We start from the raw sequence: 23,770 nt of genomic DNA on the forward strand, positions 1-23,770 counted from the left end.
GAGATGCCAAATAACAGCCAGTCCAGAGGATGAGTGGAGACCAGAAGTGGAAAAAGCCTGGACAAACAGCAATTGGCCGAGCCGAACAAAGCACGAGGCGGCCAAACTCGCACTTCGCCAGAGCGAGAGGAACTGACCCGCAGCACGGGAGCCCCCCCTCCCTCCCCCCTCCCCCACCAGGGGATGGATGGAGGACGTTCTTCTCAAGAGTGTTGAGGAAACACCGAGATGAGTCGAAATCAGACATACAAGCTGTGGTGAAGGGTGCGGGGCTGAAGATCTGGTGAACATACAGGCGGCCCTGGATAAACCGGAAAAGCAACTGGAGGCCCAGGAAGCAAATATTAAAGATCTGGAAAGTGCTGAAACAGACCAGAGTGACCGGATCGTCACCCTGGAAAAGGAGGTGGCAAGGCTGGTAGTGATACAAGGCAACCTGTGAGGAAAGGTTGAGGACCAGGAGAACCGATTGAGGTGGCAGAACCTACAAATCGAAGGTTGGAACCCCATTGACTATGTGGCTCAAATGCTGGGTAACTGGTGGGAAAGGACATCTTCCCCAACCACCAGAAATCGACAGAGCACACCCGTCGCTCCGACCAACGCCCAAAACTGGGGAATAGCCGAGGGCGATAATTGCAAAAATGCACGGGTATCAGGACTGGGAGAGAATCCTGTGCTGGGCCGGGCAGTACAAAAGCTGCAGCTGGCAAGGTCACAAGATCCGGATCAGGACATTGGGGCTGGCCTGGCCAAGCACCAGGCCGAACTTAACAAAACGAAGGCCATGCTGTACAGAACGGCGTGATATTTGGCCAAGCTCTGGGCCACATATCAAGGCAGGGAACACTTTTTCACAGTCCCTGGGGACGCTGGCACGCTCGTCACAGAGAACTGACCGAGAAGTGTTGGCAGGGGCAGCGATGAAGAGCCCACAGAATAAGCCTCTTATAACACCCTTTTATAGTCTGTACAGTCAACAGTAGACCATTGCCACAGCGACCACTTTATGTGGAAGAACACTGCCTCGCTTTGGAGATGAGAGCAGCAAGAGAGGAAAGGATGATCTTAGTACAGCTTCGCACAGGGTAAGGTGGGAGAAATGGTGGACAGGGAGCCCAGAGATCGGGCAATGGGAGGTAATGCTACAACCCCCGGGAGGGGGGCCACCACACTAGCGAGGTAGTCAGCATCGCGATTCATGAGGAAGAAAGAGTCCACAGTGCGCCCCAACAAGGGGGAAGGTGCTTGGCTGAGGGGGGGGGGGCAGAAAATGGATACCGGGGGGGGGGGGGTTAATCAGAGGAAGGAACGGGGGCAAGGGGGGAGGGCACCACGAGGGAGAAATAGGTGAAGAAAGATGGAGGGCATTAGACTGGCTACAACAGGCCACATGTGGTGGCTTGAAACAAAATAGTTCTGCAAGCAACTACTTGGGAAGGTCCTTGGACAAAGGGAAACCCCGGAGAGCAGGGGCCCTACCTCATGAGGTACGGGCAGCATGGTAGCACAATGGCTTCACAGCTCCAGGGTCCCAGATTCGATTCCGGCTTGGGTCACTGTCTGTGCAGAGTCTGCACATCCTCCCCGTGTGTGCTTGGGTTTCCTCCGCGTGCTCCGGTTTCCTTCCACAGTCCAAAGATGTACAGGTTATGTGGATTGGCCGATTCTAAATTGCCCTTAGTGTCCAAGAAAAAATTGCCCTTAGTGTTGGGTTGGGTGGGGTTACTGCATTATGGGATTCGGGTGGAGTTGTGGACTTTAGTAGGGTGCTCTTTCCAAGAGCCGGTGCAGACTCGATGGGCCGAATGGCCTCCTTCTGCACTGTAAATTCTATATATATATCTCAATACTGGACATGCCCGTTGTGGGGGAGCACAGGAAGCAGGGCCAATGCTGGGAGAGGTCATGGAGAGTATTAGCTCCATGCAGGTGGGGAAGATGCCGGGACCAGACGGTTTCCTGGCAGACGTTTACAAAAGATTTGTGACGGCACCTGCGGGAGATGTTCACAGACTCGCTGATGAGGGGCACACTGCCACCTATGCTGGCACAAGCCTCAATCTCACTAATACTAAAAAAGACAATGCCCCACCTGAGTGTGATTCCTACAGGCCCATCTCACTGCTAAATGTAAACGCAAAAATGCTGGCCAAGATCCTAGCCAAAAGGCTGGAGGACTGCGTACCAGAGGTGGTTGCAGAAGAGCAGACAAGTTTTGGCAAGGGTAGACAGCTAACATCGAACATCAGGTGCCATGCTGAATGTGATCATGACCACCATCAGGGGAGAGAACACCTGTAGTGATCGTCTCCTTGGACGCAGAAAAGGCCCTTCAACAGAGTCAAGTGGAAGTCCCTCATAGAGGTACTGGAGCAGTTCAGGCTTGGAACAGGGTTCACCTCCTGGGTGAAATTCCTGTACAATGCTCCCACGGCGAATGTATGGACAAACACCACCAGCTCTAAGTACAACCAGCTGCACAGAGGCACAAGACAGGGATGCCCGTTATACCCGCTGCAGTTCACCCTCGCGATCAAGCCACTAGCGATCGCTCTCAGGGAGGCAAAGAATTGGAAAGGGATCCAGAGAGAGGGCTTAGAGCACAGGGTCTTGCTCTATGCAGGTGACCTGCTCCTCTACATCTCAGACACACAACGCAGTATGGAAGCAATCGTGGCGCTCTTGAAAGAGTTTGGAGCCTTCCCTGGCTTCTAATGTAACCTGAGCAAAAGCAAGATCTTCCTAGTGAACCCGCAAATGGGAGGGGCAGAGCTTGAGGGAATGCTGTTTAAACAGGCCCAGCACAAATTCTGCTACCTGGGGATCCATATCACCCATGAGGGATTCACAAGTGGAACCCATCCAGCCTTACGGTGGAAGTAAAAAAAGGACCTGCAGAGATGGAACACCCTCCCATTCTCCCTGGCGGGGAGGGCACAGATGATCAAAATGAACGTACTGCCCAGGTTCCTCTTCCTGTTTATATCCATCCCGATCTACATCCCCGAGGCCCTTTTCAACTCACTAGACAAACTGATTATGCCGTTTGTATGGTTGGGAAGAATGCAAGGATCCCAAAGAAAGTACTGCAGAGAACAAGATCCAGGGGAGGTCTAGCTCTCCCAAACCTACAATATTACCACTGGGCAGTGACCGCAGAGAGGATAAATGAGTCAGAAGCTGAATGGGTGCTTATGGAGGAGAGCTCCTGGAGAGATGACCTCCCTACAGACCCTAGCCACGGCGCACTACCATCCCCATCTAATAAATATTCAACGAGCCCAGTGTGGTAGCAACACTCCAGCCAAGTAACCAGCTGCGATTGCATTTCGGGCTAACCAAAATGTCCGACAAAGCCCCCATCTGCAACAATCACAGGTTCATGCTGGCGACCATGGACGCCTCCTTCAAAAGGTGGAGACAGGACGGGGGGGGGGGGATTCTGACAGTTAGGGACTGTTACACCAACTACAGGTTAACAACGCTCGAAGAGCTGACAGAAAGATCCTAGCTGACGGGGGGCAACAAACTTGGGTACCTACAACTCAAAAACTTCCTACGAAAAGAAAAAAGGACATACCCATGACCACCATGACAATCACTGCTAGAGAACCTGCTGGACGGGGACATCTTCGGAAAAGGAAACTGTGGTGACATTTATGGGCGACTGCTAAGTGGGGGGGGGGGGGGGGGCCTAACTGGACAAGACAAGGGAGAAGCGGGAGGAAGACTTGGGGTTCGAAATAGAGTGGGGACTCTGGAGCGAAGCACTGCACAGGGTCAACTCCACCTTCACATGCGCAAGGCTAAGCCTAATGCAGCTAAAAGTAGTACATTGAGCCAACTTAACCAGAACCTGAATGAGCAGGTTCTTCCAGAGGTGGAGGATAAATGTGAACAGTGCCAAGGAGGCCCGGCCAACCAAGCCCATATGTTCTGGTCCTGACCCAGACTTGCTGGGTACTAAACAACCTTCTTCGAGGCAATGTCCAAAGTGGTAGGGACCTCTCATTCTTCTAACCTCGAGAGAATGTAGGCCCGAGAGTCGCAGTCTTTGGGGTATCAGAACAGCCAGATCTCTTCATGGGGCAGAGGCCAACCCCTTGCCTTTGCCTCCCTAATCGCCCACCGGAGAATCCTGCTTGGCTGGCAATCAGCAGCACCCCCCACACTGCAGACTGGCTGGCCAACCTGTCAGAGTTTCTCCAAATGGAGAAAATTTAATTTGCAAGCCGAGGGTCAGAAGAGGGCTTCCACAAAACACAGGAGCCAGTCACTCGGTTGTTCCAAGAACTGTCTGTAGCCAACAACTAGGAAGCCAAAGATCAGGAAGGGGTAGCCTCGACACAGTAAGGAGGGGGGGGGGGGGGGGGGTCAGGGGAACAAAGAACTCAGCCAAGCCCAACAAAGGAACCAGGAGACTCGGGGGTGGTTTGGGGGGGAGCAACAACAACCTGAACCAAAGGGAAGGAAAGCAAAGGGAAAACAGGTGGGGAACAAAATGTAGGGGACCACAATCACCACGGCAAACACTGTAAGGAAGCAATAAAAGAAAAAGAAGAGGAAACTGTGATGTATTGATGTAAAAAGTCAAAACCGATCATGGTGTAAAGAGGAAATAGTTCTACTTTTACTTCTTATATATTCTCCTGTTTAACTCACACTGTTCATATTTATATTTGGTTTGTATACCAAAACCCCTCTAAAAAACACTTTAAAAAAAAGACTCCAAATCAAGTTTGTGGCATAAAATAAGTGAACCCAAAGATGTTATTCTGAGGCCAAATTGAAAATGGGCCTTTGCAAGCCACAGGCCGCAATCAGGCCTCCTGATATAACTCATTAGTGAGGACTTGATCATCTCCAGCCAGCTTGCATGGAGGCGGGGTAGGGAAGCGCAGGAAGGAGGCTGAGCCTGGGCAGGAAGCCAGTCCAGTATTCCTCCTGTCTCCGCAGAAGCAAAAGCATAAACAGCTTTCTTACCTTGGTGAGTGGCCTCCAACTCAAAAGATCGTTGATTAGGCCCTTATGACTGGAACATGTAGACAGAACGTGCGGGCGCATATTCCATCCGTTTGCAGGCTAATTTTGATTGTGGTTCTATAACTGGTATTTGTGCTCCAACTTGCATAGGTGGGCATCTAATGCCTGTTTCAAGCCAGCACACCTTTAAGGCGTCAACTTCTAATTTGGTGGTCTGCACAGTTCCAGGGAACTTTGACCATGAGGGAATGCGACTCAAAACTGGTGCTGCCCCTCCCTCCCTCCCCACCACTAACATTCTAACATTGACTTACGCCAATAAGACAAGTGTCCGTTGTTCAATTTCTTTCCTGTTTTTTTCCATCAAAGGTTGTAGGCGACTTTCATTATCCAAAAACAAACACATTGTAAGATTTCAGTCCCTTCACATGCTGCTTTGATTCAATGAATATTATCATCAAGTTGAAATGGGAGTTGTTCTTTAGGAACCAGGATGTGCAATTTGTGCCAGAGTGGACAACAAAAAATGCTTTGCGGAGAGCGAATGTCTAAAATAAAAGTGGAATTATCTGCCATGAACTGCAAAAAACTATTTTAAAAGTTAACAAGATGGAAAAAGAGGAATATTCAAGCCAATGGTAAACAAGAATGTGAGTAGGTTTATAGTATCATGGAGAAAAACACCAACACGGTTCAACAGTTGAATGACCTGTTTGCATTCTAGAACATAAACGATTCCATAGTTAATCCTATTGGTCACTGGTGCTGTTTTAATTCGTGGTTTGCCTGGCATTAGTTTTTCTTTCAGGCTCATGAGCACTTCTTTGGACTCGTCTCGATGAAAGATCTTGAAATCTGCTCTTTTCAAGTCTAACGTAATGAGCAAGTCTAACCTTATCAGCAAGTCAGCAGATCTAGCCTTATCAGCAAGTTTCACTTTCCTTTGGTGTAGACTAAAAACATGATCAGGAGAGCCTAGATGCTTATTTACCATACGTGGTGTAGCCACCTGGGGTGACCACTGCCCAACACAAAATGGAAGATTGCAAGGAATGCAGGGAAAATGGACATGTTGTAAAAGCAAGCAGCTTGCAAAGCGCTTGTATATTCAGACTACTGCAGAAACCAGTTCTGACTGCTGCAGAAACCAGACAGCACTGTGAAAAGAAACCAGTAAGCATAATAATGAGGCGATACCCAGATACAATGGAAACAAGTTAAACACAAATCGACGATACATTGAATGGAAGGCCAGACTTCTCGGCGCCAAAGAAGTCCAAAACAATAAGACCCAAGAACCGCCCCAGTGATCGAGTTGCTGCCCCGTTATTGGGGAATTCAAATCAATCGATTGGGAAGAGACCCAATCGATTGCGAGTGTATAGAGGGTCCGCCCAGACCCTGAGAGGAGTATAAGACAGAGACCCCCGACCCCAGCTCTCTCTCTCTGCCAGCCTCTCCTTGACCAGCCAGCCCTCCCAGCAGAACACCATTGCAGTAGAAGAACCTTGAGGAGGAGAGATCTGGACAGCAGCCGCCAACAAGTAAGTCATGACGCACGCTACGAGAGTAGACACTCCTGACCCCCTTTAGTCCATAACTACTGGAAGCCTGCGGACCCAGGACGAAGCTAGAGGCCGTTGTTCCCAGATCCGGCAGTCCCCTTATCCAGATAAGTATTTGGCCTATTAGTGGTAGGATTAGCCTAGTCTTATAGTTTTATATGCATGATTAGTAGATTACTGTAATATAATAAACGTGTCTTGTTTGAACTTACTAATTGGTGTATGGATTTATTGCTTTGAACTTGAACTTGAAACTTGTGGCAGTATCTTAACGATACCTGGCAACTCCAAAGCTAAGGAACGAAACAGATCCAAATTGAGTGTTAAGCACACTCACCCAGAACGAGCAACAGTGGACCATCATAAAAGATTAAATCCAGAAGAGATGCCGATAATGCTGCCAGCTTGTCAAACTGGGCAAGGAAACAATTCTCGAGATTTGGGCATTCCAAATGCATTTTTCCCCTTGCTGATTTGTGTTCTGGTTCTTTAACAGGCCTTCCCGATCTGCACAAATATTTCCCTATTTTGCATGCATAATAAAAGGCAAGTGGATAAGTATTTGGAAAAATAAATTTAAAAAGGCAGGGAGAAAGAGCAAAACAATGGAACTAAATGGCATTTACTGCAAGTGGATTTGAGTAAAGAAGTGTTGTTGTAATTGTATCGGGCCTTGGTGAGACCACACCTGGAGCACTGTGAACAGTTTTAGTCTCCTTACCTAGGGAAGTATATACTTGTCATTGAGGGAGTGCAACAAACGTTCTGATGATGGGATTGTCCTATGACGAGAGATTGAGGAGACTGGGCCTGCATTCTCACGAGGTTAGAAGAATGAGAGGTGATCTCATTGAAGCAATTCTTACAGGGCACGCAGGGTAGATACAGGAAGAATTTTTCCCTGTCTGGGGATCTTGGAAGATGGAACACAGTCCATTTAGTACTGAGATGAGGAGGAATTTCCTCACTCAGTAAGTGGGTGGAGAACCTTTGGAATTCTCTACCCCAAAGGGCTTTGGAGGTTCAGTCAGTGAGAATATTCAAGACAGAGATGGATAGATTTCTAGATGTTAAAGGTATCAAAGGATATGAAGATAATGTGGGAAATAGCCTTTGAGGTAGAAGATCAGCCATGATTTAGTTGGATGGCGGAGCAGGCTCAAGGGCTCTAGGAGCAGGTCTACTCCTGCTCCTAGTTCCTATGTCCCGAAATGGGATCTGGCAGAGGCACAATGGGCTCAGTCACCTTCTGTGCTATAAAGCCTGTGGGCAGGATTTTCCAGCCCTTCCTGCCGGTGGGTTCCTCCGGTCCTGCCAAAGGCTGATCCACTGCGGCGGGTCCCCGAAAGTATGGCCAGCAAGCAATGCAAATGGCCCTTGACTTCAACGGGACCAGAAGATCCGGCCAGCATGGGAGCTGCCTCCCGAGCTGGAAAACCCGCCGTGGGGGGGTGGGGGGGGTGGGGGGGTGGGGGGGGACAGGCCTATAATTCTACCCTCTCCTTTGCCTCACGTTTGATCCACAGTAACTACCAACAATCAACATATTTATTTTCCGACCCTTGACCTCAAAACACAGTCTCAGATGCATGTATCAAAGCATTTCTAACAGTTCTTTCTGTGACTGCAGCAGCTATTCTTACACATGAGTGATTCGTAGCGCAGTACCCATCGACCAGTTCTACAGCCTCATATATTCATTCTATAATCAATAACCCATTTCAATTGGTCTTGAATATCTTTTACAATGAATGTGGCCAGGCCAAGCATCCCCGCCCGCGCTGTCCGGCCCACTCCACAGTCTGCAAGAGCTGCGGTAAAAAGGGCCACTACTCCGTGGTCTGCCAGTCAAAGTCGGTCGCTGCTGTTCCGCGCAGCGACCGCGGATCGCCCCCCCCCCCCCCCCCACGCTCCCCCAGGGCCCCGGGCAGCCCGCAGACCTCTCTGCCCCCACTCCCAACCACCACGAGTGGCCCACGGATGGCGCCATTTTGGGGCCCTAACGCCACGTGCGGGCCCCGGGCGCCGCCATTTTGGGATCCCGACTCCACGTGCGGCCGACGGACGCCGCCATCTTGGGTCGGCACGGAGGACCCCACCAGTGAATACTCCGTGGGAGAAGATGACTCAGAGCTCCTGCCACGACTTGCTACTGTGACACTGGACTGGCCCCGCATGCTCTCCACGGCGACTACGCAAATCCTCCTAAACGGACACGAGACGAGCTGCCTACTAGACTCCGGGAGCACAGAGAGTTTTGTCCACCCTGACACGGTAAGACGCTGCGCGCTCCCTGTTCACCCGGTTAAGCACAAAATCGCTCTGGCTTCAGGTTCGCACTCCGTCCAAATCACCGGGTGCAGCGTGGCGGACCTCACGGTCCAGGGGAGGGTTTTTAAAAATTACAAACTCCTCGTCCTTCCCCGTCTCTGCGCACCGGCACTTTTAGGACTGGATTTCCAGTGCAACCTGCAGAGCTTGACCTTCCAATTCGGCGGCCCTATTCCCCCCTTACTGTTTGCAGCCTCGCGTCCCTCAAAGTGGACCTCCCTTCCTTGTTTGCGAACCTCACCCCAGATTGCAAACAGGAGCAGACGATACAGTGCCCAGGACCAGACCTTCATCAGGTCCGAGGTCCAGAGGCTGCTGAAGGAAGGAGTCATTGAGGCCAGCAACAGTCCCTGGCGAGCCCAAGACTGGTGGTTAGGACTGGGGAGAAAAACCGGATGGTCATTGACTACAGTCAGACCATCAACAGGTTTACGCAGCTGGACGCGTATCCTCTCCCCCGTATCTCCGACCTGGTTAACAGGATCGCGAAGTACAAAGTCTTCTCCACGGTGGATCTTAAGTCCGCCTATCACCAGCTGCCCATCCGCACAAGTGACCGAAAGTACACCGCGTTCGAGGCAGACGGGCGCCTCTACCACTTTCTAAGGGTTCCATTCGGTGTTGCAAATGGGGTCTCGGTCTTCCAACGGGAGATGGACCGAATGGTTGACCAATACGGTTTACGGGCAATCTTCCCGTATCTCGACAATGTCACCATCTGCGGCCACGACCAGCAGGACCATGACACCAACCTCCAAAAGTTCCTCCGTACCGCAAAACTCCTTAACCTCACATACAATAAGGATAAGTGCGTGTTTAGCACTGACCGTCTAGCCATTCTTGGCTACGTAGTGCGTAACGGAGTAATAGGCCCTGAACCCGAACTAATGGAACTCCCTCTCCCCAACTCCCTCAAAGCCCTCAAACGCTGCCTGAGCTTCTTTTCTTATTACGCCCAGTGGGTCCTGAACTACGCCAACGAAGCCCGCCCCTCATCCAATCCACCACGTTCCCCTGTCGATGGAGGCCCACCAGGTCTTTAGCCGCGTCAAAGCAGACATTGCAAAGGCCACGGTGCATGCTGTCGACGAGTCCCTCCCATTCCAGGTTGAGAGCGACGCGTCCGATGTAGCTCTGGCGGCCACCCTGAACCAAGTGGGCAGACCCGTGGCCTTTTTCTCCCGGACCCTCCGAACTCCGCCATTCCTCGGTAGAAAAGGAAGCACAGGCCATAGTCGAAGCGGTGCGATACTGGATGCACTATCTGGCCGGCAGGAGGTTTACCCTCCTCACAGACCAACAGTCAGTGGCCTTTATGTTCGATAATGCACAGAGGGGCAAGATCAAGAACGACAAGATCTTGCGGTGGCATATCGAGTTGTCCACGTACAACTACGATATCTTGTATCCTCCTGGGAAGCTCAACGAGCCTCCTGATACCCTGTCCTGCGGTACCTGCGCCAGCGTGCAGATTGACCGCCTCCGCACCCTCCACGCGGACCTCTGCCATCCAGGGGTAGCGCGTTTCTACCATTTCATTAAGACCCACAACCTGCCCTACTCCATCGAGGAGGTCAGGACTGTGACCAGGGATTGCCACATTTGCGCGGAGTGCAAGCCGCACTTCTACCGCCCCGAGCAAGCGCATCTGGTAAAGGCGTCCCGTGCCTTTGAACGTCTCAGCATGGACTTCAAGTGTCCCCTCCCCTCCAAACAACCGCAACATATACTTTCTAAGTGTTATTGACGAGTACTCCCGCTTCCCTTCTGCCATTCCCTGCCCCGACATGACCACGACAACCGTCACCAAGGCCCTTCTCTCAATTTTCTCCCTGTTCGGTTACCCCGCGTACATCCACAGCGACCGGGGGTCCTCCTTCATGTGTGACGAGCTGCGTCAATTCCTGCTCAGCAGGGGCATAGCCTCTAGCCGGACGACCAGTTACAACCCCCGGTGTAATGGACAAGTCGAGCGGGAGAACGGTACGGCCTGGAAGACCGTCCTACTGGGCCTGCGGTCCAGCAATCGCCCTATCTCCCACTGGCAAGAGGTCCTCCCAGATGCCCTCCACTCGATTCAGTCTCTCCTCTGTACTGCCACAAACCAAACACCTCATGAACGTCTTCTTGTTTTCCCCAGGAAGTCGTCCTCAGGATCGCCGCTCCTGACCTGGCTGGCCACCCCCGGGCCCAGCTTGCTCCGGGAACATGTGCGGGTGCACAAGTCCGACCCGTTGGTTGAACAAGTTGTTACTCCACGCGAACCTGCAGTACGCGTACGTGGAGTATCCCAACGGACGACAGGACACGGTCTCCCTTCGGGACCTGGCACCCGCCGGCACCAACACCCCTCCTCCAGTCCCAACCGCCCCCGGCGCCCCCACAACCCAGTGCACAGGAACCCCCTCCCCCGGCCAGAGCTTCGTTAGCACCGACCAGGGGTACGGACGCAGGACCATGACCGGCGCTCCCGGAGTCACAGACGATCACCGCTCCAACGTCACCGGCGCCGCTGCGCAGGTCCAGCAGGACACTGAAGGCACCCATCAGACTGATCGAGTCGATTTGATGTTCCACTGGACTTTGTCGAACTGTTCGTGTTGTTCAGTGTTTCCTTGTACAATGTTGTATATTCCTTTTCATTTTTTTTTCTTGTTTTCTTTTGTTCCTCGTTGGTCATAAGTGCATTGTGTGCTGTATTGTTGTTCTTTTGCACATTCGTCGCGGGCCAGTGGGCAGCCACCAGATATCTCGGTACACCTCGTTCTCTCTAGTCATACTACCAGTTTGACGCCCCTCCCCCCATCTTTTCCTCTCCTCTCTCCGCACCCCCCCCCCCCCCCCCCCCCCCCCCCCGGCTTCTTTCTCTACAAAGGCCGATCCACTGCGGCGGGTCCCCGAACGTTCGGCCAGCAAGCAATGCAAATGGCCCTTGACTTCAACGAGACCAGAAGATCCGGCCAGCAGCCAATGGCGAGCTGCCTCCCCAGCTGGAAAACCCGCCCTTGGGGCGGGGTGCGGAAAAAAACAGGCCTATGATTCTACCCTCCCCTATGCCTCACGTTTGATCCACAGCAACTACCAACAATCAACATATTTATTTTCCGACCCTTGACCTCAAAACACAGTCTCAGATGCATGTATCAAAGCATTTCTAACAGTTCTTTCTGTGACTGCAGCAGCTATTCTTACACATGAGTGATTCGTAGCGCAGTACCCATCGGCCAGTTCTACAGCCTCATATATTAATTCTATAATCAATAACCCATTTCAATTGGTCTTGAATATCTTTTACAATGAATTCGATGTGGTGGTATGACTAGGAGGTTTACGGTACCTCAGAGTAGTGCTACCATTGGTGCAGAGGACTCGCTGCCCATTGGCTCAGGCAGGTCATGTGTCTCTCTGCCAATTGGCTGAGGCTAGTCATGTGACTGCTCGCCGATTGGTCGAGAGACCGGTAGCCCCTCCTACGAGGCGGGGTATAAGAACCCATAGCAGCCAGCAGTCGGCCTTTCTCTGTAAGTCGACTGCCGGGCACACAACTAGTTCATTAAAGCCTGATATTTGGAACTTCTTCACGACTCGAGTCCAATTGATGGTACATCATGAGATTCAACACGTTTCTTTCTAATTCGACTAAAATGTGTTACATACATACATTTGTTAGGGATACATAAAATGCTTTGGGGTAATTTACCCCACAAAAGCCTACATAAATGAAAGCTGTAGATATACTTAAAAAAGTACCATTTACCTTTTCACTCATTATTTCTTTTTTCTTTCTTTGGTCCTTTACCCCACATTTGCTTCTAAACGGCTTCCCTTGTGATTCATGCATTCATCCCCTCCCTCTGCATTACTCCATTCCCCGTGATTTTATATTTCAAAAGCTAACAAGTAATGTCCTTTACTGGTGTCCAGTCTACCTTTCTCTCTGTGGGTGAGATGCTGCCCATTACACCTGTGTTGCGGTAGTTTATCCAAATTTGGGGTGCAATTATCTTTTTCATCCAATCAGTGATATCACTGCACAATCATATCATGACATCTGGCATATGTAAATAATTATACTGATAGCATTAGGTTAGGAGCAGAAGTTACATGGGGATCAGTGGTGGATTTACCATGTATTGGATTGCTACTACTGCACAATTCAGACATGTGGACACCATGGAATTGAAGGTGAATGCTCTTACCTAATACTAATTTTAAAAAACAGGTACCCATTATGTTTGGCTGTAGGCAATATTCCCTCAGTTTTGTGACTCCGCAGCAACCTGGGAGTTGTGATGTACAGACCATTTGCTTTATGATAATACACATATATGGCTGTGCAGCAAAATTTAAAGAAATTTAAAGGCGCAAACGCGATAGATCGCTCTGGGCTATCCTTCATTACATGGGCTAGCATGGCCCTGACGCTGTATGGGGATGCGTCACAGGTCAGTAAGAGTGACCCAGAAGGGTCAAAATGAGTAAGCAGTCTTGAAGAGGAAAGCTGCTGTTTTACCCTGTCAAATGCTGCCTGTTGCTCAGTGCCTCATGCTCAGAGTTGTTCTTTCTTTAGTTGTCTATGGAGGGGAGCCAATGTCGTGGCCAAACCCGGGAGGAATTTTCCACAATAATTGACCAGGGGGCCCATCAGAACTTTGGGATTTCCTGGGACTTGTCAATTATTATGGAAAGTTCCTCAGGGTTTGGCCACGACATTGGCTCCCCTCCTAATATCAGTATAATTACTTACACAATTACTTACATATCATGACGTCATGATAGTGCCCGCCCAGTTCTGTATGCCTTAGGACCAAAAGTAGATGCGGAGTTGGACTGCATGGAGAACCTGGGAATTATAAGACCAGTACAATTTTCCGATTGGGTGGCGCCAGTAGTACTGGTAATGAAACTCAACCGTGCGTGCTATTTAAAGCATTATGCAAAACATCTTGTGGGTGTTACCGGGTATGATGGTCTATGTATTGATAACCAGTTGGTCCAATCACCAGCACCTCTACAACTTGGCAGAAGTGCCGCAATACTTTGAGGCAGTTGTCATCCTTGTCCGCTGAGAGAAGTGCGTCTTCAATGCAGCTGAGATGGTGTACCTCGGGTACTGTGTGGACTGCCACAGTGTGCACCCAGTGGGGGAGAAGGTCCAGGACATCCGCCAAACTCCGGGGCCTATTCCAACGTCTTGTCCCTTGCCTGTAGATGTCCCAAAGCTGGGGAATGGATCCTTTAGTCCTTGTGGGGTGTGCGCAGCACGCCCTAAACTGAGCACCACCATCCCCTGGAGTTCTTGTACTTCCTCTTTGGTGCTTTTTCTGGATACCTCAATTTCCACGGTTCTTTGGAGGCTTAAATGAGCCTCGGCTGGTAGTTTTCCTAGCGTGGCCGCATCGCGGATCCCACATACTAACCAGTTGCGTCATGCTTCGCCCAGGGTTAGGCTGAACTCACAGATCTCAGCTAGTTTTTGAGGCGAGTCAGAAATTCACTGACATCTTTGCCTTTGGCCTGGTCAGTCATGTGGAACTGGAAATGGTGCACTATCTGCAGTGACTTTGTGTCGAAGTCCTCCCCCACCAAGGCTACAAGGGAGGCGAACAGGCGGGTGTCTGGAGGGTCCGGGTGCATTAGATCTTTTATAATGCTTTATATAACTGGACCACCACCGCCCCCCACCCCGCAACCCCCCCCCCCCCCACAAGCTTTCAGCAAGGCTACAATTTGGCGCTCATTGACAATAATCGTGTGAGTGCGGAGGAAGTACTGCATCCTCTCTCTGTACTGTTCCCAGTCATCTGCATCTGCATTGAATGACTCTAACTTCCCAAAATGCAGAATGGTGATGGTTTCCAGTGGGACTTGACGAGGTAGACCGGGCGTGTAGCAACCGGTGTCAACAGCAGCTCCACTGAATCCTCATTGCCAGTGTTAAATCCAAGGTAAGCAGCCACGCATAAACAGTAGTTTAGAATAGCACAAAGAGGTTTATTACTAGTTACAATCAATTACCATCACTCTCCGGAGGTCTCCTTCCCCAACCTGCAGCCAGGTCACGGCTTTTAGTCTGCTCCTGTTGAGGGGAAGTCTGTCGTTACCGGGAGGTTTGTCTTCTCTGGAGGGCACAGGAAACCTGATGGTTTCTATCCCGTGACCTCTGCTGGGGTTACAACAGTCAGGCTGTGTTCAAAATGGTTTTCATATAAACAAATAAGTGATTACTCTTCAAAAATCAGCTGTGAAGTCCTTTGGACGTGTGAACCTAGAAAATGTGACAATGGACTTTCGGTGACAGCCGTGGAGTGAGTGGTCGCACAGGGCAGCTCCAGCTCGAAGACATTGGTTTGGGCATTTTATACCCATTAATGGGGTAATTCTGCAGGCAAGTGGTGCAGTAGGTGTGGAGGGAGAGGTTCTCCCCAAGAATGTTTTCTTGTTTTTTACAACAAATTTTTTAGAGTACCCAATTCATTTTTTTCCAAATAAGGGGCAATTTAGCAGGGCCAATCTCGGGTGAAACCCACGCAAACACGGGGAGAATGTGCAAACTCCACACGGACAGTGACCCAGAGCTGGGATCAAACCTGGGACCTCGGTGCCGTGAGGCAGCAGGGCTAACCCAATGCGCCACCATGCTGCCGAGGTTCTCCCCAAGATTGGCAAGTCTACTGGCTACCAGACCCGGCAGAAAACAGTTAAATACCTGGCGAAGGACTTGGAGGGGACCTGTGGCGTAGAAACAACTGTGAGAATGGGGAAGGGTCGTCACCAGTGGGAAAGCTCCAAATTACCTGAACAGGTAGACGAGGGTAGAGCAGTTGATGTGGTGTATATGGATTTCAGTAAGGCGTTTGATAAGGTTCCCCACGGTCGGCTATTGCAGAAAATACGGAGGCTGGGGATTGAGGGTGATTTAGAGATGTGGATCAGAAATTGGCTAGTTGAAAGAAGACAGAGAGTGGTAGTTGATGGGAAATGTTCAGAATGGAGTTCAGTTACGAGTGGCGTACCACAAGGATCTGTTCTGGGGCCGTTGCTGTTTGTCATTTTTATAAATGACCTAGAGGAGGGCGCAGAAGGATGGGTGAGTAAATTTGCAGACGACACTAAAGTCGGTGGAGTTGTAGACAGTGCAGAAGGATGTTGCAGGTTACAGAGGGACATAGATAAGCTGCAGAGCTGGGCTGAGAGGTGGCAAATGGAGTTTAATGTGGAGAAGTGTGAGGTGATTCACTTTGGAAAGAATAACAGATATGTGGAATATTTGGCTAATGGTAAAATTCTTGGTAGTGTGGATGAGCAGAGGGATCTCGGTGTCCATGTACATAGATCCCTGAAAGTTGCCACCCAGGTTGATAGGGTTGTGAAGAAGGCCTATGGTGTGTTGGCCTTTATTGGTAGAGGGATTGAGTTCCGGAGCCATGAGGTCATGTTGCAGTTGTACAAAACTCTAGTACGGCCGCATTTGGAGTATTGCGTACAGTTCTGGTCGCCTCATTATAGGAAGGACGTGGAAGCTTTGGAACGGGTGCAGAGGAGATTTACCAGGATGTTGCCTGGTATGGAGGGAAAATCTTATGAGGAAAGGCTGATGGACTTGAGGTTGTTTTCGTTAGAGAGAAGAAGGTTAAGAGGTGACTTAATAGAGGCATACAAAATGATCAGAGGGTTAGATAGGGTGGACAGCGAGAGCCTTCTCCCGCGGATGGAGGTGGCTAGCACGAGGGGACATAGCCTTAAATTGAGGGGTAATAGATATAGGACAGAGGTCAGAGGTGGGTTTTTTACGCAAAGAGTGGTGAGGCCGTGGAATGCCCTACCTGCAACAGTAGGGAACACGCCAACATTGAGGGCATTTAAAAATTTATTGGATAAGCATATGGATGATAAGGGCATAGTGTAGGTTAGATGGCCTTTAGACTTTTTCCATGTCGGTGCAACATCGAGGGCCGAAGGGCCTGTACTGCGCTGTATCATTCTATGTAAGCAGTTGAAGTCATGAAAGAGGAATTTCACCAGCAATGGAAGGAGATGCACAGCGACTGGTCGAAGGCCATTGAGGCAGAAGTAACACCTCTGCGAGGATTGATGGACCAGGTAGAGAAATGCCTCAAGGCACATGGAGTGACATGAGGTAGAGAAGGTGGTCGCTAACCAGAGTGATTGGATTGTGTCTTTGGATGATGAGGTGGGGATCCTGGTGGGTCTATGCAAGTTGCTGTGAGTGAAAGTTGAGGAGCAGGAGACAGGTCCAGTTGGCAGAACTTGAGAATTGTTGCCAGAGTGCATGGAAGGAACGAGCGCCACATAATATGTGTCGAGGATGCTGGCCAGGTTGGTGGAGGAGGGGGTGCTGGACCAGGCCCCAGAGTTGGACCGGGCCCAAAGCTCCTTAAGACAGAAGCCAAGAGCTGGGGAGCTGCTGCAGACAGTGGTTGTATGGTTGCACAAGTTTATGGAGAAGGAGGAGACCCTAAAGTGGGCCAAGGAGAAACAAGACTGTGAATGGAAGGAGAATCATGTCCGAATATACCAGGACATTGGTGCGAAGCTGGTGAAGAGACTTGCTGGATTCAACAGGGCCAAGGCAGTGCTGTACTGAAGGAAGATTCGGTTTGGGGTGCTGGAACCTGGAGACATAGTGGGTCACATTTGAAGGCCAGGAGTACTATTTTCAGATGCCAGAAGAGGCGAATGATTTAAAAAGGGACCATAAACCTGGGGGAGAACTGAGTGATGGAGGAATTATGGGCGCGATTCTCCGCAAATGCGGAGAGTCGTAAAGACTGCCGTGAAACCGGCCGTGTTTCACGGCAGCCTTAACGCCCGTTCCCGGGACCCGATTCACCCCCCCCGGTCAGGGCTAGCATCGCGGCCCCGGGAAGAACGGCAGCGCGCGCTTCGCGAACGTTCGCTAAACCCGGCCGCCAAGACTCACGGCGGCTGACGCGCACGATGACGTCAGCTGCACATGCGTCAGACCCACGCATGTGCGGTCCGTAATGCCCCTCAGCCGCCCCGCGGACTGATCCTGCGGGGCAGCGGAGGGAGAAAGAGTGCGCGGGAATCAGACCCGCTGCCCGCGATTGGTGCCCACCGATCGCGGGCCCATGCCACCCTTGGCATGGCCATGGTGCGGCCGTGCCAATCGGTGGCATGGTTTTGCAGAACGGCATTTTGCGGCCGTTTTCACGAACTGGTATAGCAGGTGTATTTAAATACGTGAAAACGGCCGTAAAGGCCTGGGAAATCGGCCCATCGGCCAGGGCCATAAAAAAACGGCGAGCAGCGATTCGTGTCGGGGGGTGGGCGTGGGGGGGGGGGGGGGGGGGGGGAGAATAGCGGGAGGTCGTCGGACCAGCGTCGCCGTGAAAATTTATGCCGCCCGCTATTCTCCGAACCGTCGTGAGTGCGGAGAATCGCGCCCTATATCTGTGAAAGTTGGATGTTGTGGCTATTTTGTGTTACCGAAGAGTGTTTTTTTTTTGCTTTGGGGAGTTGTAAGTTTGTAAAGAGTTGATCACCAACCGCCACCCTTCCCCCACCCCCCACCGCTGCCCACACCCCCCCCCCCCTCCCCTCCACCCCACTATTTGTGGCGTTTTTAATTTTGGAGGGAACGATTTTTGATTTTGGGTGTTTTTCTTTAAGGATAAGGAGTGTGTATGGTGGGGTCTTTGGTGGGGTTGCCAGCTGAGAGGTATTCAGGTGGGTAGGAAGCTGTTTTCACATGCTAAGGAGGGGCCAGTGGGGGGGGGGGGCAGAATGGTGTGCAGGTGGGCCTACGAGTGGGAGTTGCCACGCTGGCAGGTAATGCTGGTGAACGGAGATGAGGTGGGGATGGAGGCCACGAGAGGTGGACATATTGGCGGGGGGGGGGGGGGGGGGGGGGGTGAGGAGGGGGAAGTGGGGATTCCAATGTGGCAGACTTGGAGACTGAGCGTGGTCATGGGCAGAGTGGGGGGTCATTTGGATGGGCCAGATTTAGCACTGTATTAAATGAGGTAGAACTGGTGGGGGATGACGGTGTACAGTAGAGGCGAGTGGAGGCGTACGTCTCCTGTAAGATTGTAACGTTGAATGTTCGAGCGTTAAATGGGCCGATTAAGAGGTCCAGGGTTTTTTGCGCAGCTCAGGAGTTGAAGACGGAGGTGATTTTTCTTTACAGTAGATGCACCTCCGGGTGAAGGATCAGGTTAGGTTGAGGAAGGGATGGGTAGGACAAGTATTTCACTCAGGGTTTGACTCAAAGTCACGGGGATAGCCATTTTATAGAACAAACGGAAGGGGTTTGTGGAGGCCAAGGAAGTGCGGGATCCGTAGGGGTAGATACATGGCAGTGAGTGGGGTGTTGAAGGAGGCGCTGGTGGCGCTAGTAAACATGGACAGGATTCTCCGTGAACTGGCACGGCGGGCCACTCTGGTGCGAACGAATGGCATGAACCACTCCGGCGTTGGGCCGCCTCAAAGGTGCGGAATCCTCTGCACTATCAGGGGCTAGACCGATGCCGGAGTGGTTTGCGCCCCGCCGGCCGGTGGGGAAGAGCTTGGCGCCACACCAACCAGCGCCGAAGGGCCTCCGCCGGCCGGCGCGAGTTGGCGCATGTGCGGGAGCACCAGCGCGTGCTGTCGTCATCCCAGCGCATGCGCAGGGGGGAATCATCTCCGTGTCGGCCATCGTGGAGGACCACAGCAGACGATTTGGAGGAATAGAGTGCCCCCCACGCACAGGCCCGCCCACGGTAGGCCCCGATTGTGGGCCAGGCCTCCCGGGGCCAGATCCCCCTGCGCCCCCCCCCCCCCTGCCAACATGTCCAAAGGGTTTACTGGGAACGATCCCGGACTTAGACTCGCACCAGCTAATTCTGGATGGAGATTTTAACTGTGTGATGAACCGAAGGTGGACAGGTCGAGCCCCAAGTCGAATAGAAGGTCGAGGATGGTGAAGGAGTTGGAAACGTTTATGGAACGTATGGGAATGGCTGATCCGTGGAGGTTTAGGATCCGGGGGTGGGGGGGGGGGGGGGGGGGGGGGGGGGTTGGAGGGAATACTCCTACTTCTCACACGTGTATAAGGTATACTTGAGAATTGATTTCTTTATGCTGAGTTGAGCGGTGGTGCATATTGTGCATATGACCTGTTATTTATTCCATTATTTATTCTGTTATTTATTCTCAATTGAAATTCTCAGGCTTTTTTAGGATTTTAACTCATGATCTTTGGAATATTAATGCACCCCACTGGTTTCCTTCCTCATGCAGTATAACAGGTACTCCAATCCTCCTCCTCAGTTTGCTGAAGTTTGGATGAAATGTTGCACTGTTGCCGGGGTTCAATTCCCACTTGGATTATTGTCTGTGTGGAGTCTGCACGTTCTCCCTATCTCTGCGTGGATTTCCTCCGGGTGCTCCAGTTTCCTCCCACAGATCAAAGATGTGCAGTTAGGTGGATTGGCCATGATAAATTGACCTTAGTGTCCAAAAAAAAGATTAGGTTGGGTTAAGGGGATAGGGTCGAGCTGTGGGCTTGCTCTTGCCAAAGGGCCGGTACAGATTCAATGGGCCGAATGGCCTCCTTCTGCACTGTACATTCTATGATAAAATGTCGATGATATCTATGCTCTGGTTTCCACCCACAAGTCCCGAACGATGTGCTGTTAGGTGAATTGGACATTCTGAATTCTCCCTCTGTGTACCCGAGTAGGTGCCATAGTGTGGCGACTAGGGGCTTTTCACAGTAACTTCATTGCAGTGTTAATGTAAGCCTACTTGTGACAATAATAAAGGTTATTATTATTATTATTATGACCTAGGCGAGGATGAGTGGATTCTTTCAGGGGATGGCTGATAAGACCATAAGACCATAAGACATAGGAGTGGAAGTAAGGCCATTCGGCCCATCGAGTCCACTCCGCCATTCAATCATGGCTGATGGGCATTTCAACTCCACCTACTAGCATTCTCCCCGTAGCCCTTAATTCCTCGCGACATCAAGAATTTATCTATCTCTGCCTTGAAGCCATTTAGCGTCCCGGCCTCCACTGCACTCCGCGGCAATGAATTCCACAGGCCCACCACTCTCTGGCTGAAGAAATGTCTCCGCATTTCTGGTCTGAATTTACCCCCTCTAATTCTAAGGCTGTGCCCACGGGTCCTCGTCTCCTCGCCTAACGGAAACAGTTTCTTTGCGTCCACCCTTTCTAAGCCATGTATTATCTTGTAAGTTTCTATTAGATCTCCCCTTAACCTTCTAAACTCCAATGAATACAATCCCAGGATCCTCAGCCGTTCATCATATGTTAGACCCGCCATTCCAGGGATCATCCTTGTGAATCTCCGCTGGACAGTCCCCAGTGCCAGTATGTCCTTCCTGAGATGTGGGGCCCAAAACTGGACACAGTACTCCAAATGGGGCCTAACCAGAGCCTTATAAAGGCTCAGTAGCACATCGCTGCTTTTATATTCCAACCCTCTTGAGATAAATGACAACATTGCATTCGCTTTCTTAATCACAGAGTCAACCTGCATGTTTACCTTTAGGGAATCCTCGACTAGCACTCCCAGATCCCTTTGTACTTTGGCATTATGAATTTTCTCACCGTTTAGAAAGTAGTCTATGCTTGGATTCTTTTTTCCAAAGTGCAAGACCTCACATTTTCTCACGTTGAATTGCATCAGCCATTTCCTGCACCACTCTCCCAAACTGTCTAGATCCTTCTGCAGCCTCCCCACTTCCTCAGCACTACCTGCCTGACCACCTAACTTCGTATCATCGGCAAACTTCGCTAGAATGCCCCCAGTCCCTTCATCCAGATCATTAATATATATGGTGAACAGCTGCGGCCCCAACACTGAACCCTGTGGGACACCGCTGGTCACCGGCTGCCATTCCGAAAAAGAACCTTTTATCCCAACTCTCTGCCTTCTGTCAGACAGCCAATCCTCAACCCATGCCAGTAGCTCACCTCGAACACCATGGGCCCTCACCTTACTCAGCAGCCTCCTGTGTGGCACCTTATCAAAGGCCTTTTGGAAATCCAGATAGACCACATCCACTGGGTTTCCCTGGTCTAACCTACTTGTCACCTCCTCAAAGAATTTGATGGGTGCGAGAAATGTGCGTGGGGGCCGGCGAATCACGCACACATGTTTTGGGGATGCGAGAAGCTGGAGAGATACAGAGAGGCGGTGTTAGGGACGCTGTCTAAGATTATGGGGGTGAACGTCAGGCAAACCTAATGGTGGCGATCTTTGGGGTACGGGAAGTGCCAGAGCTGCTGGAGGGGAGGGGTTAATGTTGTGGCCTTCACCTCTCTAATTGCCAGACGAAGGATCTTGCTAAATTGGAGGTCGGGGTGGTGGCCTGGCTGTGGGACCTGTGTGACTTTCTCCAGTTGGTAAAGATTAAGTTTGAGTTGAGAGGGGTCAGCAGAGGGTTTTGAGATGCCGCTGGGGAACCTGCCATGGGAGGAAGGTGGGAGGGGGTCACCTCTGTCTTGTTATGCTCTTGACGTAGCATAAGCTGCTTCCTTGATGTGCACTCTGACAAAGGAAGGTTCAGACGTGGAGATAGCTTCAACACGTTTACTGAACTATTAACAATTCTCCTACTTGGATTTGACTCTATTGTTAATCCTTTTATAGCTACTCAGAGTGACGAACCAGTCTGCTACAATCCACGTGGTGGGTGTGATGTTCAATCAACCCTGTGTCTGTACTCATTGAGAGTCTCCGCTGGAAAGAGGAAGATCATGTGTGCTGTGTCCTTTATATATGGGTTGGTGTAATGCCCCCCTGTGGTAGTGTCACCTCTGTGTGTATCGTGAATGCCCATTGGTCGTGTCCTATCTTACTGACCTATTGGTTGAATGTCTGTGTGTCATGTCTCTGGTGCTCCCTCTAGTGTTTATCTAGTCTATGTTTATTTACATTAACCCCTTGTGTATTTACAGTGATGCATATCACCACAACCTCCAGTGGAATCAGAAAACCCCATCCTCTGCTTTTCACTTCCCAACCCTCCAAAGTACTGTTCCCAATTCCTTTCCCGTTCAAATGCACTACTCCTGGCTTCACCCTTTTAAACTCATTCTGCCCTCCTCTCTTCCTTCCTTCCTTCTATAAGTGTTGCTCTGGAATTTCAATCAATGTTCCTGCTGTAAGCAATTCCCATTACTTCAGCATTGTGAATGGAAATGACGCATCTCAGGAGATCATTATTCACGTTATGTAGCACAGCAGCATTCAAGTGGATGACTTAGTAACTTCAGTTCAATATCTTTAAATTAAGCTTTCGGGTGGTTTAATAGTGGCAAATGCAGACACCAAAACTGGTTCCATTTTAACCCAGTTGACTGTAATTCAATAGTATCTCTGAATTTTCAAACTGCACTTTATATCTGGAAATCACGCTACAGAAAAATTGTTGAAATAGTCCAGATAGAAATACAGCACAGTGGAGCATGTGGACTTGAGTAAACCAGGAGCCGAAGCTTACAGAACAAAATATTTTGATTGTACCCAATAATGGTTCTTCTAACTAAACTAATAGATGCTAAATTCAGGAAATGCACACTTAACTTTATTGCCAAATGTACTTGACTACTCCTCCTGTTGACAGTGTCCTAATCCAGAGGTGACATCATAGATTTCATAGAATGTACAGTGCAGAAGGAGGCCATTCGGCCCATTGAGTCTGCACTGGCTCTTGGAAAGAGCACCCTACTTAAGCCCATGCCTCCAACTCTATCCCCATAACCCAGTAACCCTACCTCACCTTTTTGAACACTAAGGGCAATTTATTTATTTATTTTTTATAGATTTAGAGTACCCAATTCATTTTTTCCAATTAAGGGGCAATTTAGTGTGTTCAATCCACCGAC

General features: G+C 50.5%; 1 protein-coding gene across 8 annotated transcripts in view; it reads right to left on the bottom strand.

Moving 5' to 3' along the window:
* LOC119967321 (calcipressin-2-like) overlaps nucleotides 1-23,770 on the bottom strand; it is a 296,070-nt gene that overhangs the window by 82,613 nt on the left and 189,687 nt on the right. The window contains exon 1 of one of the 8 annotated variants that reach the window (XM_038799739.1): nucleotides 12,640-12,825. The exons of 6 other annotated variants lie outside the window; for them this stretch is intronic. In XM_038799739.1, the coding sequence (XP_038655667.1) occupies nucleotides 12,640-12,723 (84 nt within the window). In that variant the 5' untranslated portion in view covers nucleotides 12,724-12,825. Of the gene's footprint in view, nucleotides 1-12,639; nucleotides 12,826-23,770 lie in introns of those variants that run through there. One more of the 8 variants, XM_038799743.1, reaches the window with a different exon arrangement.

Source organism: Scyliorhinus canicula, chromosome 1 (genome assembly GCF_902713615.1).
Source record: "Scyliorhinus canicula chromosome 1, sScyCan1.1, whole genome shotgun sequence".
Classification (NCBI taxonomy): domain Eukaryota; kingdom Metazoa; phylum Chordata; class Chondrichthyes; order Carcharhiniformes; family Scyliorhinidae; genus Scyliorhinus; species Scyliorhinus canicula.